This window comes from Arachis ipaensis, chromosome B9 (genome assembly GCF_059453495.1).
Source record: "Arachis ipaensis isolate K30076 ecotype BB chromosome B9, ASM5945349v1, whole genome shotgun sequence".
In the NCBI taxonomy this organism is placed as follows: Eukaryota; Viridiplantae; Streptophyta; class Magnoliopsida; order Fabales; family Fabaceae; genus Arachis; species Arachis ipaensis.
Genome location: NC_142444.1, coordinates 4,725,983 through 4,742,380, shown reverse-complemented (window position 1 = coordinate 4,742,380; position 16,398 = coordinate 4,725,983). Strand labels below are relative to the sequence as shown.

The window sequence follows — 16,398 nt, the reverse complement described above, 5'->3', positions numbered from 1 at the left end:
TATAAGTACTTGTTCAAAATGGACGTTGGTAACATAATGTTGTATGTTGCTAAAGAATATTCTCCTTTACTATTTTAGGAAGATGAAACCCACTGTAACCTTATCTCAAATGCATATTGGACCTTGAGTTTATTCTACAATTTCAAAGCAGTGATGCAAAGTAGTGGATATAAAAGCAGTGGATAAATCTTGTCCCGTTCACAACCGTTAATAGTGCACAGTGCACACCAAAGAGCCAGAGTTGGCTAATGCGGAAACTAGGCTGCTATACTGTGATAAATAATTCGTCCAATAAAAATTACATAAAATCCAGTCATGATTGAAAAAAAAAATAATTTAAACATAGTTGACTTTGAATATCTTTTACACATCATTGAAATCTATCTAACTTCTAAAGTAAATAGAAGGATTAACTGTAGCAGATATCAAATCGGTAAATATATTGCAGTGGATGATAAAATACTTCACGGCTATCTTCAAAACCTGCAATCATAGAAAATAATAATAATAAGAATAATAATATGCAGTTTTAATCAAACAAGAGAGTGTCAAATTGCAGCCTATGTGTTTGATGACAAAACAGTGAAAGGCGAAATGAAAGATTTGCTATTGCCAAAGAGTAGAGTTCCCATCAAGTCATCAACATCATAATAAATTGTTTCAAGAACTTATGCACATTGTAAATATTAAATTGGTGAAAATTTTTGGTATTAAACTTTCAAAAGTTCGAAGTTACCAAATACAACATCATGGTATTTTTAACAAGTATTCATAAACATCAACGGAATTTAAGTGAAATGCTGGCCTAAAATTGATTCAATATTCAACAATTTACACCGTTTTCTAGGCACAGCAATGAAAATTTTTAGCCAACAGCTTCAATACAATCGGCATTACAAATATAGACAGTGAGTGTTCATACCTATGCAAAATCAGTTTAGTCAGTCAAGTGTGTCAAATTTAATCTGGCATATATTAGAGCCCCTAGGTAAGGCAGATAATCCCTTGAGAATATAATACTTTGTCAGTAGTTCAAAATCAGACGTAGGATGAATTGTTGCTGTCTCCAATACAAGTCCTCTTTCTAGAAGATATGCAGTCAATTCATGTTCATCTGTAGTGTCTTCATATCCTCTAAACTTAAAAGTCTTGAGATGTGATGTCACACAATTAGGAACTCCGGTTGGGGGCTCTGGTCCAGCATATTCCAATGGATGTGAATAATAACGCTAACAACAAGAAACAAAACTTCTTAAAGATGCAAGCAAACAAGAAACAGACACACAGGCAGTGTTAAACTTGAAAAGTATAAGTACCTTTCGGTTATGAAGTGCAAAAACTTGAAGCATGTGACAGTTATGAAGCATATTCATCACAAAGTTGAAGTTGAAAGATAGAAAATCAAGCTCTAGATGGAGCAAACTGTGAAATTTCGGAAGCTCTAAAGCTGCAGCTTGAAATAAGCACTGTGTACAAGATAACAAGATATTAAATATAAACACATCACCACCAGTTACAAATTCATCAGAAATTAGAATATCAAATTACATCAAAAATTTTGCTCAATGAATCATGGATTTAGGATAAGCATATTACCTGTGTTGTGCAATATTTCAATGCCAAAAATTTTGTTTTGCATAGTGCCTTAAGAAGCTTAGCCACCCAATCAACATCATGCTCAAGTTCAACACACTGAAAAATATCAAGATGCGCTTCCATTATCTTGGGAAATTTTCCAACCACAAACCGTAAGCAAGGGCTTTGTATCTTGAGGTGCAAGTATTCAAGATATGGGGTATTTATCTCAAGATGCCCAATATCATTATGGCTAGGCCTCGACTCCTGAAAGATTAAACGCCTCAGGGTGCGAGGCATGCGAATTCTATGCAACTCAACCCATTTATTTTGGAAGGGTTCAGTTAATCTGACATTAAGTGTTCTAAGAACAGGGCAGCCAGATAAAAGATTATCACAATCTACATCTGTTAAATCCAACTCCATGTTCTTAAGGGATGGGAGACAAACTTTATAAGGTAAATTATCCAAAATAAACTCACATTTCAAAACAAGGGACACTAGTGATTTGCATGTGAATACATCTCTAGGCAAAAATAACTCCAAACATGAGAGAGTGACATCGAGATACAGGGTGCGGAGATGGGGTCCAACGCAGGCTTGAACCCACATATCGAGGGATTCATCATCAGTTAACCCACAACACAATCTGAAGCTTTTGATGGGGAGTGGATTGCGCTGGGCGAAAATAGCATCAACAGAAGCAATAAACTTGGCTTCCTGCGCAGGCGCCATAAAGGGTCTCCCGTATATGTCAAGGACTTGAAGATCTTTCCAAACGTGGCGCCACCGGCGAGAGAGGATTCCGGTGGCCACGGCACTTCTTGTTGGGAGGAATGAGAGGATGTGGCAAAGTACCGGGTCTGGTAGGTTGCTGATCAGGTCCTCTTTGATGGTGTTTTCTTCTGGTTTTGCTTCTGATTTCAGTTTCTTAGGCCTTACCATTGTCAATTTTGAATCTCAAGCTGTTTGATTAAGAACGACATATTAGCTCAGATAAATCATTGTCTACATTATCATCTTTGGAATATGTGAATCAACAATCTATGTGAACTGAAATTTTCAAAATCAAAATCTTGTATAGAAGAAGAAATAATAATCATGTAATAGTATTAATATGGAGAAGACGATTACCAATGGTGCTGTTATGGGTCGTGAGCAGTGGCTGCAGGAGGCGGCGCCGTGGTGGAGATCGCTGGGGTAGAGGCGGAGCTGGTTCCTGGTTAGGGCTTGAAATAGGAGAGTGTCTGTGTGGCGGGTGAGAGAACGAGAAAAGAAGAAAAAACACGAAAATATTTTAAATTTGATTTTGAACGCAGAATTTGAAAAACAGTTAGATTTCTTAGCTGAACTATTTTATAAATCTAAATAAAAAATAATAATAATTTAGCGCCAACATCTCGAAATTGAATTAGCGGTTCAATTACAAATTTGAACTTTTTTGTTATCAATCTGCTACATGGTGCATGTAGACGTAGTAAAGGCTAGAAGCTGCCATGTTCCTTAGCAAAGCTTTATTATTGGAAAGTGTTTCTTAGCATGATGTCATGATAAGGTTTAGGGTTTAGACTTCTAAGTTCTAACTCATTAATCTTAGTTTTGCATAGAATTAATGAATGTAAATTAAAAAATAATAATAATAAAGTTTTTTATATATGTAATTTTTTGAAATGAGTCTAATTTTTATAATATACAATAGAATATTAAATGTTTTTTATATATTTTAAAAAAAGAGTAAAAGATTATTTTTGTGCTCAACTTTGGGATAAGTCATATTTGTGTCTCTAACGTTTAATAAATCGTCCTTATTCCTAAAGTTTGTAAAAGTGATTCAATATTATCGTGCAGTCAATTACACATCAAGTTTGAGTTTTAAAAATCTCTTTTGGAAGTTAGAATACAAATATATATGATATAATCGATAATCCATTCCAAAAAATAACTCATCAAAAATTGAAACTAATCCATGCAATATTTACATCATTCACTTTTTTAGGAACATAATTGAACTTAAACACAAATAGTGGATATAATATTAAAATCGAACACATTCAAGTGAGACTCAATTGAGAATGAATACTTCTAAGTGAGAATAATTGAAATACAATCTGATTTGTTAGTATAATTAACGGTAGGATAATATTGAACCATGCTAGAGGGATTTTGTTTCAGCAAGTGAGGAATAGACGTGGAACGTTTCGGCATTAGACGTGTGTATGGAGGTGTGGCTACGCGCCAAAACCTTTGCAGGTTGACTGAGATTGGAACGCAGTAGAAGCATAATCTGACAATCTGTCGGCAGAAACTAGAATAATTTAGTGGGATTAATGTGGGTATAATTATTATCATTAAGGTATTAGACTTTTTTGTGTGTACATGAACCTGTTTTTTGTTTTGGTTTGCAAAATTATGAAGATGATGAGCATGGGTGGCTAGAGCGTTATTAGGATCATTTTTTAGATGAGTTAAAAAAATAAAATTAAAATAAATAGAATTAAGATAATATTCTATTTGTGAGAATTTAGGCAACTGTAAAATTAATTAATAAAGATTTTCATTTCGAAACTTAAAAAAAAAAGTTATTATTATTATTATTATTATTTTATCGAAAATAAGTAGACTCGAACTAGGGGTGTATATGGTTCGGCCCGGCCCCAAACACTTTAGGGGCTAATTTAGTGTGATTTCATTGGGTTTAGGGCCGGGTAAGGGTCTCAAAAATAGACCCGGTCATTATTTTGGGTCGGGTCCGGGCCATAGCTCGGGTCACCCGAACTCGGCTCGGTGGCCCAGTCATCATACATAATTAATATTTTGTGTTATTAGTGATGGATGATGGCTATTCTTATGTGAAATTTAAATATTGTAAACCTTAATATTTTGTATTATTAGTCATTATAAGATTATAAGTTAATGTTTTATATTTAAAATGCATAAGACTTTAGACTAATGCATAATATTGTGTTATTTGTATCGATTTAAATATTTAATATTATTAGACAATATTAGTATTGATTATGGTTATGCTTTAATTTTAGAGAAGGTTTGGTTCTTGTTATATTTTTTTAAGTGAATTTTACTATGTGAATTGTGAAATAATGGTTGGAGATTAGGTGATTTTTACATGCTAAAGACCCGGTTTTTACCTGGCCCGAAGGTGCGTAGGTTTCATCGGATCTAGGATCGGGTTATGGTCTAAAAATTAGGCTCGGTCTATATTTCGGGTCGAGTCTGGGTTAAGCCAAACCCGGTGTGGTCCGGCCCATGTACACCCTTAACTTGAACCCACAACCTCTTAAGTGAGTATGAAGAGACTATGACTTAGTTTGGTAAAACTTTTACTTTTTAAAAGTAGCTTATAAAAGTTAACTTTTAAAAGATGGATTTTTAAAAGTTGTAGCATTTATGTTTGGTAAATCAAATCAAAAATAGCTTTTAATAAACACAAGCAACATCAATTGTGTTTGGTAAAATAGCTTTAAAATTTAAAAATACTACAATAGACATAAATGTAAGTATTAAATTTGAAAATTAGTTAATATATGAGGTTATATTAGACTTTTAAATTTTGAAAAGCACAAGCCAACTTTAAAAAGCTCTATCTTAAGTGCTTTCAAAAGTACACCGATCTTTTAAAAGCTACAAGCACAAGCACATAATCTTTTTGATTTACCAAACACAAAATGCAGAGCTTGAACTTTTAAAAAGTATAAGCACCTCTTCAAAAAACTTTACCAAACCTATGCCTTTTAAATTATAATTCGTTGGCATTATTATTATTATTATTATTATTATTTAGGTCCATGTCATATTTTGTCCTGCTCTATATATAGTTCATAACTTTATTATCATATCGTATGGATCACATAATGTTTAAACCAAACCAAAAAGGTTAGCCCAAACTCTATATACCAAAAATTTTATGGGATTGCAGAAAAAAGCCCAGCAAATTAATCACGGAATTACCAATTATTCTACAATGATAATTATCAATACTTTTAAATTCAAAAATTACAGATTTTAAATTTTTTATTTTTCAAATTTTTAATAATTTCAAATTTTAAATTCATTTTATTACCTTTGTTTATTTTAAATTTTCTAATTTTACACTAATAATACTATTAGGTTTATATTTTAGTTTAAAAAATTACAAACTAAGATCAACTTTAAAAAATTCTAAACAAACATCAATTGAATAAAAATTATAAGATTTTCAATTAACTAAACACAATCTAATTTATTGTATTTTTAAATTATAATATCAATTTTTTTAGAGTATTTATTTTTAAATTATTTAATTTATACTAAATTTTTGTCTATTTTAAATTAATATTTATTAATTTAAAATTTATAAACTAATTTTTTAAAAAACTAAATACACATCACTAAACCCTAAATCTTAAACCCTTAAACATAAACTCTAAACCCTAAATTACAAATCCTAAACCCTAACACATGACTTCTCAACCCTAAACCCTCAATAATATATCATAAATTCTAACCACAAATCCAAAATACCTCAATCATAACCTAAATTATAAATCCTAAACTACAAAACCTAAACACTTAATACTAAATAAAAAAGTAAAAAACACTATACCCTAAACCTTTTAACTTGCTCATAAATTCTTAATCCTTGAAATTTAAACCAAAAATTATAAATCATACAATAATAATAATAATAATAATAATAATAATAATAATAATAATAATAATAATAACTTCTTTTTTTAGTTTAGAAATAAAAATCTTTATTAATTAATTTTACAGTTGTCTAAATTCTCACAAATAGAATATTATCTTAATTCTATTTATTTTAATTTTATTTTTTTAACTCATCTAAAAAATGATCCTAATAAGTAATAACGCTCTAGCACACATGCTCATCATTCATAATTTTGCAAACCAAAACGAAAAGCAGGTCCATGTACACACAAAAAAGTCCAATATCTTAATGATAATAATTATACCCACGTTAACCCCACTAAGTGTGTGTTTGGATTACAGTTTGCAAACGGGAGTTTGTATAAAATTGATTTTGTAAAATTGATTTTGATGAAAAGTAAGTTTGGGTTAACATGATTTATGTTTGGTAATTTTTATATCAAAATTGATTATAGTAAAACAAATGATGTTTGGATTATACTACTCAAAATCACTTTTAGATGAAAAATTACCAAAAGAGACATCAATTTAAATAATTTTTTTTATATGTATGCAAAGTCAGAACACTAACAAAAATAATATAAAAAATATTTATCATATAAATAAAATAAATACAATAAAAAAATATGAAAGAGAGTACTATAAATTTTATAATATCAAACAAAAAGAAAATATTCTATAATTTTTCTAGTACTATTAGTACTCTTTAATTTAGTATTATTTTGGACTATAAATTTTCATTATTTATGGCTTTATTGTTACTTATAATTAATTTTTTTATTTATTTTGTCCTTTTTTAGTTTTTTATATGATCATAATTTATATTATACAAAATTTTGATAATAAACGTAGTATATAATAATTACAATTACAAATTTTATAAAGTCATAATAAAAAATAAAAAAATTTAATACAAAACAAAAATAGAGTACATCAAAAAATAGAAAAAAAATCATACAGATAAGAAATAATAAAAATTTCATAAAATTAACAACATATGAACAAAAAAATACAATAAAAAGTAAATAAAATTTTTATGAATAAAATCAAATAAAAAATAAAAAAATTTCATACACAACATAAATATAATGCAAGAAAGGATAAAAAAAAGAATTCATATGAAAAAATAATAAAAATATCCTAAAAAAAACGTCAATAACATTTGTCATATGAATAAAAGAAATACAATAAAATAAATAAATAATTATATGAACAAAGCCAAACAAAAATAAAAAAATTTTTATAAAAAATAGTATAGTAAATAATAAAAAAAACTTATAAAAACATAACATGAGAAATCAGAACACTACACAAATAATATAAAAATATTTTTCATATAAATAAAAAATATAACTAAAAAATACAATAAAAACATAAAAATTTAAATGTGAAAATGAGTATTAAAAATAATAAAAGAATTAAAATATTCAATTTATTAATGATTAAAACAAATTTGAACTATTTTAATGAATAAAATTGTAACTAAAAACTATGAAGAAGTAGGAAAAACTATAAAGAATTATTATGAAGGTAATAGTTAGTGGTATCCTTTTTATAGAAGAAAATGAAGGGTAGGGTTGGTAAAAAAGAAATAAAATTTTCAACTAATTTTCCAAAGACAATAAACAACCATGAACGTGAAACGCAGAAGCTACAAATTTTAGCTTCTCCTGAACGTGCGTTTAGAAGCAGAATCAATTCTGCGTTTAGGAAAATAAAAATGGCCAAACATAAGAGTGAAGCTTTCAAGAAGCTCAAACGTGCTTCTCTCTTCCACAACGTGTTTGCCAAACACACCTTAAATCATTCTACTTTCTACTGACAGATTCTGCTTCTACTGCGTCCCTGTCTCAGTCAACCTGCAATGGTTTTGGCGCGTACCCACACCTCCATACACGCGTCCAATACCAAAACGTTCCACGTCTATTCCTCACCTGCTGAAACAAAATCCCTTCAGCATGGTAGCATCCTCCATTTCATTAACTCTGGTACTTATCCCATATTACTCGTTAATATCTATCCTTGGGACTTATAAAATTGGTCCTACGAGTTGTTATTTTTTTTTTAATTTCTAATTGTATTTTCCAATATGTTAAGTCAAGGATTAATTCATCGTAATATTGAGCTCTATTTAAGAGTTTGCTGTTGGTTAATGGATTACTGAATCTCCGACACTTGCTTAAACGAACTAGTGGACTAACCACTAGACCAACCCATTGGTTAAATTGGCTCATTTTTATTTTAAATTTTTTTCCTATGCCATCTGCTTATTGCTAGCAAAAGCAGGCCCTTTCTTTTGGTATAAGCAAGTAACTCTTATCTCATACTATAGATCATATAAAATGATAATTGAATTAATTTAAGAACTAATATTATATTTGGATTATAAATAAGTGAAAATTAAATTGACTTTAGAATTATAATCATACACAAACAGCTTAAAAGGTTCTATAGTATTTTTTAAGGATTCATAACTAAATCTATCGTTATTGTATTGTGGCCAGATTTGATTGGATGAGCATACATGAAATTAGTCAGAGTCTAACACTATCTTTGATTGGTATCAAAGCATTGCATAATCCTGTCACGTTCATCACCAACAGTTAAGACCAAACTAATCTGAATTGGTGGTGGTACGTAATCAAAATTGCTGTTTGTGCTATACAATTCATCAATTCAATGTCAGAAAAATCACATTTCTGCAAAATCATGGCATTTAGTCCTAATTAACCATGGATATTATTACGCATCACAAAAAGTTATCCAACTTAGAAATATAGAAACATTGAACCGTAGATAGCATCCATGGAGTACAAAGTATAATAATATGCAGGGGATAACTTAGTCTTAACTTTCACTTCCCAGCTACCTTCAAAAACAGAAATTGATGCACAAATAGTGCTTTAATCTAGCGACATTGTCAAAAAGCAGCCAACATGTTTTGTGAACATAAACCGTAAAACAAGTAAATGTTTGGCAGTTGCCCAGAGAGTAGGAGTTGCCATCAACCTGCAACTCCAAGAATCAAATGGCATATATAAATTTCCAGGGATGAGAGACCCCGAAAAAAAAAAAAAAACATGATATCAAAGATAACAAATCCAAACACCAATACAATGTTCAAGTGTATATTTCATTATTTCTCAAGGAACATGGCATCAAACAAATTTATTCAGAAGCATCAACAACTATTTTAAGAATTTAGGGGGGAAAACTAGCCTAAATTGACCCAATGTATTGAAATTTAAAAAATTTTAAACTTTTAAGGCTCCAACATGGTATTTTGTCAACAATGATCAAGGAACATCGGAGAATAGAGATTGTGAGAGTTCATACCATGTTAAATAGGATTTTCGTCAATGAAAGTTAGCTGACATATTGTAGAACCCCTCGGTATAGCAGATAATCCCCTCACAATATTGCACTTTGTCTCTTGGTCCAAATTAGATTTAAGATGAATTGTCACTGTATTCAAAACAAGTCCTCTTTGTAAAAGATATGCAATAAACTCATGCTCATTTGCAGAATCTTGATATTCTCTAAACTCAAAACTCTTGAGACATGATGTCACACAATTGGGAACCGTGGTTGGTGGTGTTGGCCCATTATAAGGGTGAGAATAATATCCCTGATAACAGGAAACAACACTCGTCAATATATGCAGGCAAACAACAAATAGAAATAGAGACACTAGTTTTAAGTTTCAAATTGAAATGTATTCATACCAAAATATGAATTACGAGAGCTTCAAGTACATGACAATTATGAAGGAAGTTTAGGAAGAAGTTTGTGTTGAAACATGGAAGATCAACCTCTAGCTTGAGCAAACGGAGAAATTCTGGAAACTCGAACGCAGGAGCACTGAATAAGCACTGTGTAGAAGATAACTCTAGATATTAAATATAATTCACAATTATAGTTATAAATTCAAATGAGTTACATCAAACATTTAGCTTGAGGAATCATGGGATTATGATAAGCACGTTACCTGTGTTGTTTCATATTTCAATGCCAACAATTTTGTTTCGCGGAGTGCCTGGAAAAGCTCGAGCACCCAAGCCCCATGCTCAACACGTTCATGAAAAATATCAAGATGTGCCTCCACCATGTTGGGAAAATTGATAACTGATACCTGTAGCCCAGGGTTCGCCCAGGCCTCCGTTCTGATATGCAGGTATTCAAGAAATGGAGTGTATATTTCCCGAACGTCGATCTTTTCCATGAAGCTAGTGTAATCTTCAAAGGTTAAACTTTTCAATGTGCGAGGCATCTGGATTGTAGGTTCATGAACATGAAAACCTTCTCGGGTCGTGTTCCGTAGAGTGAGCTTAAGAATTTCAAGAACAGGGCAGCCGGATAAAAGCTTGCTGGGGTTCACAGAGAGGAAATCCAACTCTAGGTTCTTGAGAGATGGCAGATAAACATTTGGAAACTCTGGATAATAATTCAAATAAATATCACGTTTCAAAACAAGGGACTTGAGTGATACACAAGTGAATATGGATTCAGGCAACTTGATATTCCTCCTTAAATCAATGCAGAGATAGAATTCGTGGAGATGGGGACCAATGACGGCATCGAGCCATGGTAAGATGAGATCCTCATCAAGCCATGCTAACATGATATGCGCATCAAGCCTTGGTAAGATGAGATCCTCTGAATTTTTATAGGAAGTGAGGCGAAACTTTTGGATGGGGTAATCTGCATTGCGCTGAGATAGAATAGCATTCACACATGAATCAATTCGATCTTCTTCCCATTTTCGATGAGACCAAAAGGGTATATCCTCTATGTCAAGGACTTGAAGATCCTTCCAAACATGGCGCCACCTGTGAGAGAGGATGCTGGTGGATACAGCTTGTTTTGTGGGAAGGTATGAGAGAATGTCGCAAAGGATAGAGTTCGGTAACAAACTGATCCTATCCATGTCCATGGTTAATGGTTTTGCTTTCTCAAGTTTGTCTCTGGAAAGGTTAGACTCAGGTGTAGGGTTTAGGATTTAAAGGATAAACAAGGGTGTTTGTTTGTTTGATTTTGATTATATAAATTTGACTAAGATTATTATAAACGGTATTATATGATTTGAATTTATTTTTTAGTTTGATTAAATTTAAATTATTCTCTTTTATTTTGAATCGATTTATTTGGATTTGAAAAATCAAATATTATTTATATGTAAATCGAATCAAATTGATTCAATTTACCATAAATGTGTTGGACAATTAGTAAATTGAATCAAGTAGCCACTTGTGCGGATAAATATAGTTTGATTTACTACTTGTACATATTATTATGATTGATATTTTCTTCTTTTATTTTATACTACAATACTACTGAAAATATTTTTAAATTTGAATTGATCTTAATTGGAATAAACTGATTTGTGAATTAATTTTTTTTTTGGAATAAATCATATAAAATGATAATTAAATTCATTTAAGAATTAATTCTATATTTGGATTATAAATCAGTGAAAATTAAATTGACTTTAGAATTTTAAGAGGAGTGCTACACATACAAGTCATTTTTGTTTACAAGTCTTACAAGTTGGTCCTAACACATGCGTTACTGAACCATCTTCGCGTGTTTCATCTTCGTTTCTTTTTTTTACGAAGAAGAAGAAGAAACGTAAAAACGGCGTGAATATAAATGACTTGTATGATTTGTATGGAAAAGCGTTCTCTCTTTGCCTTCGATCTCCTTCTGTTTTTTTTTTTTTTATTTTCATGGTTTCTGAAATCAAGCTTTGAAATTGTTTTGAAGATGATGGAACTTCATAAATACATCCGAATGATTACAAAAATACACCCAAACAGTTACAGAAATAAACCAAACGATTACAGAAATACACCCAAATGATTTAAGAAATACACCCAATATAGGAAGAGATAGTATATTTCTTCTTGAAATCTTTTAATGTTTTGCTGGTTAAGGATGAGGCACATGACAAGAGACAATCTAGAAAAAAAAAATCTAGAAGAACAGTAAAACAGTATCTTGAATAATATTTCTTCGTTTTTTCTGGTGATTTTGATGAAGGAGAAAGAGAAAACGAAAAGAGGAAAAGAAATTTCAATAAAAAAAGAGGGAGGAAGAGAAGAAAAAGAGACACGAGGAAGAGGAAGAGGAAGCACGGAGAAAGAAGAAAAAGAAAAAGAGACACAAAAAAAACGTGAAACGACGTTAATATAAATAACTTGTATAACTTATATGAAAAATCAATTGTACGTGGAGAATTACTCGAATTTTAATCATACAAAAACTGCTTCAAAGGTTTATGACTAATTTATAACTTAAAAGGTTCTAAATTATTTTTGAAAGTGGCAAGACTAAATCTATCTCTATTATCTTATGATCAGGTTTGATTGGATGAATATCCATGAAATTAGTCAGAGACTGAGAGTCTAACACTATCTTTGATTGGTATCAAAGCATTGCATAAACCTGTTACATTCATCACCAATAGTTAAGAGTTAAGACAAAAAAAAAAATCTGAATTGGTGGTAGTGTGTAATCAAAATTGCTGTTTGTGCTATACAAATCATCAATTCATTGTCAGAAAAATGACTTTTTCTGCAAAACCATGGCATTTAGTCCTAACAAAAAAGGGTCCATCTAGTGTACAGATGCACTTTGGTACAGATTTACAGATTTTTGTTTTTATTTGGTTTAAAAGTGTATCACTAAAAGTGTTGCTTAAAGAGAAAGTGTTACCCTTAATCGTTAACTAGGCTCTGATACCAATTTTGCCAGGCTCTGATACCAATTTTGCCAATTTTGCAATCCTTTTTACTAGTCCTTGTATATTGTAATTTCATTTTTTTAGTTTTCAATCTTGTTTTAGTTTATAATATTCTTTTTTGCATGGATTATTGTATATAAAATCTTTTATCTGTTTGTCTTTTTCTTTAATATAATTTCTTAAATCCTCAAAAACTTCTTTTATTTCTACACTTTCTGTTGTTTCTAAATACCTTCTTAATTTTTCAACTTCATTTTCCATTTTTTCTTTCAACAGTTTTAATTCTTTTAAGTCATAATATGGTTTTCCAGGCATTTATAAATTTTTTAAGTTTAATTCCAACTTGTTTATATTTATTCTTATTTCTATCCTTTTTATTATAAGGTCATCAATTTCGATCTGAATGTTATTTAATCCCCTTTTATACTCTTTTATTTTACTTTTTAATTTTTCTGCCCTTTTTCTTTTTATTTTATTTTCTGGTTTTTCAATCTTTTTATGCTTCATTATTTATTTTAAAATTTCTGCAAACTCTATTATTGATTCATCACTATTTTCTAGAGATTCTATTAATTTTTCTAGCTCTTCAACTTCTCTTTTTAACTTGTCATAGATTATTTTTAGAGCTTCAAATGCTCTTTGATTTATTTCAGAAAACTGTAAATAATTCAAACGATTTTCTCTTTCAAAGAGCTCTTGTTTCTTGTCTTGATAAGTTACATATATTTCTTCTTTATTTATTGTCATAATTTAGTGTTTAGGGTTTCATTTAATTTTTCGACCTTTTTTGTTAATTCTTTTATTTCAGAATTTTCTTCTTTAATCTTCAACTTAGATAGACTTAAAGGGCTATTAATTTTAGATTCTCTAATTTGAAAATTCGATGAAACTAATTTTTCTGACGGTTCTTTTAATAATAGAACTGGGTTTTCAATAGCTTTATATTTTGGTATTTCTGTTTTTACAATTTTCTGAAATAATTCATCGACATAAATTCTTTCTCTGTTTTTAAATATTATACTATGATGGCTATTTGTTAAAGCATAATTTATTGCATATGTAATCGAAAATGGTTCATCATCTTGTTCCATTAGATTCTTTCTGTGAAATTTATAAGCCAGACTTATAGATCTTCCAAGATTTTCAGTTGATAAAGGTATAGCATATCCCAGATGGGCATTAAATTTAACATTTACGTTTGCCAAGTTTCCATGAACAATTCCGATTATTTGATCTATAGGGTCATCAGTAATTCTTTTGTCACAGATTGCTAAGCTTATTGGTGAATTAATTCCTTTCATATATGTAGATTTGATTAAGACTTGTATAGTACTAATATGAATCCATCCAATTTTAGATCTTTTTTGTTGATCCTTAATTTTCTCAATCTGTTTACTTAATTCTTCATCATTTATCAAGGCTATTTCAAGTTCTCCATTGGCGGATTTTATCTTTATAGGGGCTTCAAGTTGAATTTTTCCATAGTATATTATATTTTTTCTATTAAAAACTTCTTTTAAAAGGTTTTGTTTATTAAAATTTTCGTTTGATTTGAGATTTAATTCTGTTTTTAAAACAGCCTGTTTTTCATTATCTAATAAAGCAGTTAATCTATAATAATCAGATTCTTCTGTTAATTCTAAACTTTCTAAATAATTCATAATTGAAAGACTAGAATGAATACATACCTTTCTGGAGAAAAACTTCCTTTATTTAATATATTTTACATAAGGTGTTTTTATCTCCAGAGGGGAGATTGTAAATACTAACTCCAGAGGGGAGTTTAGAACTATTTTTCCCTAATGGGAATTCTTCTTCAGATCATAGAATCGCCTCGGCAGCTTCCTCCTTGCTCTCCTAGCATTTGAGTACTCTTTGCCTCCTGCTTTCTATTTTCTGATGCCTTCTACAATTGCCTAAGCAACCTATTTATAATGGTTGGGTCTGATGGACAATTCCCATCCTTACCCTTCTTATGACGTCATTGCTTACGTCATTGTTTATTATCTTGCACCAGCTACATTGTTGGTGCTCTATGACCTAAGCGCTTACGTCATTATGCAATAATGTTGAGAGATGCTTCAGATGTGCTGTCTTCCTCTTTCATTATGTGACCTTCAGATGCGTTGTCTTCTTCCTTTATCATGTGGGTTGATTCCGTTTTATTGTTGCTTTCTTCAGATAACTCTGAGACGCATAGCTGGCACTTGTGGTCTTCTCTGTCTTTTATCAAATAGCAGAGATTCCTTTTTATCCCTTCAGGGAGCTTTTCTAAGAGTCCAGATAAGTTGTAGAATGCTGATTCAAATTCCACTAAGAGTCTCATCTCTCTTTCTTCAATTTCATTCCTTTTACTAGACACAAGCAAAGTATTTCTGCTTTTATAATTAATTCTTGTGTGAGATTCCCTTGTTATCTTTTGAGTTCTTTCGAAGACCCTTGCTAGTGTGCTGGCTAGCCTTCCTTCATGACTGTAGATTGTTAAATCTTGAACTTGATCAATTGGTTGAAAATTTCCTGGGAAGACGGACATGAATATTACTTGGTGTGCTGGAACCAAGCATTCTTCTTCTTCATTAAAAATAGGTTGACTGTTCGTAAATTTTAGGGATATATCCCTTGGATTTACGTTGTCAATCATATTTTTAAATCTCTTCACTGCATCAACGAATCCTGCAGGAAACTCACTAATAATTTTTAGATCATTAAAAATTAAAATTGTATCAATTAATCCATACTGGAAAAACTGATAGGTGTCCGATGGGGATGCATCTGGAAATATAACCAGCTTTGTTAGCTGTTCTTTGGCAATAGGATAATATCCCAAAATTGCTCTTTTTTCTTCAGTCCAGTTTAGGACTATATTAAGGGTTTCCCTGAGATTTGATCTACAGACCCTTTTCTTTTCTTTGATTTCAGCCCTTGTAGGAATGTTTCTTATTATCCCTGTTCTCTGGGTTTGAATTGGAGCTTTATCTGCTCTTTTTAGGGTTTGCTCTGGATGAAGAGCTTCATATTCCCTGAAAGATTCCTTTGCTTCTTCCAGTGTTAAAAACCCTCCTTTATGAATTATCCTTGATTGATGTGTAAATGGTGCTGCTTTTTCCCAGGCATCATAAACTCCTTTCATGGGGCCATTATAAATTACATAATATTTTTTATCTTGGGTGGATTTTTTGATAATTTCAGCAATTGTTTTATTTTCTGGAATTTTTTCTTCACCTGATTTGTCCACATCCTTTTTACTAGTCCTTGTATATTGTAATTTCATTTTTTTAGTTTTCAATCTTGTTTTAGTTTATAATATTCTTTTTTGAGTTGCTTCTTGCATACAACGTTCTTTTATTTCCTCTCTTATTGCAGAGGTTGCTCCGCCAAAATTATTTTCAATTGTTCCTCTATTTATTTCTCTTATA

The 16,398-nt window shown here is 30.6% G+C and overlaps 2 protein-coding genes across 2 annotated transcripts; both read right to left on the bottom strand.

The window, feature by feature from the left end:
- Positions 1–922: 922 nt before the first annotated feature.
- On the bottom strand, positions 923–3,051 carry LOC107616944 (F-box/FBD/LRR-repeat protein At5g56420-like). The gene is made up of 4 exons (XM_016318811.3): positions 2,710–3,051; positions 1,597–2,540; positions 1,317–1,466; positions 923–1,229 (listed from the first exon to the last, which is right to left on the bottom strand). Exons 2-4 carry the CDS (start codon positions 2,518–2,520, stop codon positions 942–944), a joined length of 1,362 nt encoding a protein of 453 aa, XP_016174297.2. The 5' UTR covers positions 2,521–2,540; positions 2,710–3,051; the 3' UTR covers positions 923–941.
- Positions 3,052–9,071: 6,020 nt separating this feature from the next.
- Positions 9,072–11,188, bottom strand: LOC107614818 (putative FBD-associated F-box protein At5g56820). Its single transcript, XM_016316951.3, has 4 exons — positions 10,229–11,188; positions 9,966–10,112; positions 9,577–9,868; positions 9,072–9,249 (listed from the first exon to the last, which is right to left on the bottom strand). Exons 1-3 carry the CDS (start codon positions 11,171–11,173, stop codon positions 9,581–9,583), a joined length of 1,380 nt encoding a protein of 459 aa, XP_016172437.1. The 5' UTR covers positions 11,174–11,188; the 3' UTR covers positions 9,072–9,249; positions 9,577–9,580.
- Positions 11,189–16,398: the final 5,210 nt, after the last annotated feature.

Coding starts and splice junctions, on each gene's coding strand:
- LOC107616944 (XM_016318811.3), bottom strand. CDS start 2,520: ATGGTAAGGCCTAAGAAACTGAAATCAGAAGCAAAACCAGAAGAAAAC. Junction 1,467..1,596: donor TGAAATATTGCACAACACAG/GTAATATGCTTA, acceptor TCTTGTACACAG/TGCTTATTTCAAGCTGCAGC. Junction 1,230..1,316: donor TTGCACTTCATAACCGAAAG/GTACTTATACTT, acceptor TCTTGTTGTTAG/CGTTATTATTCACATCCATT.
- LOC107614818 (XM_016316951.3), bottom strand. CDS start 11,173: ATGGACATGGATAGGATCAGTTTGTTACCGAACTCTATCCTTTGCGAC. Junction 10,113..10,228: donor TGAAATATGAAACAACACAG/GTAACGTGCTTA, acceptor TCTTCTACACAG/TGCTTATTCAGTGCTCCTGC. Junction 9,869..9,965: donor CTCTCGTAATTCATATTTTG/GTATGAATACAT, acceptor TCCTGTTATCAG/GGATATTATTCTCACCCTTA.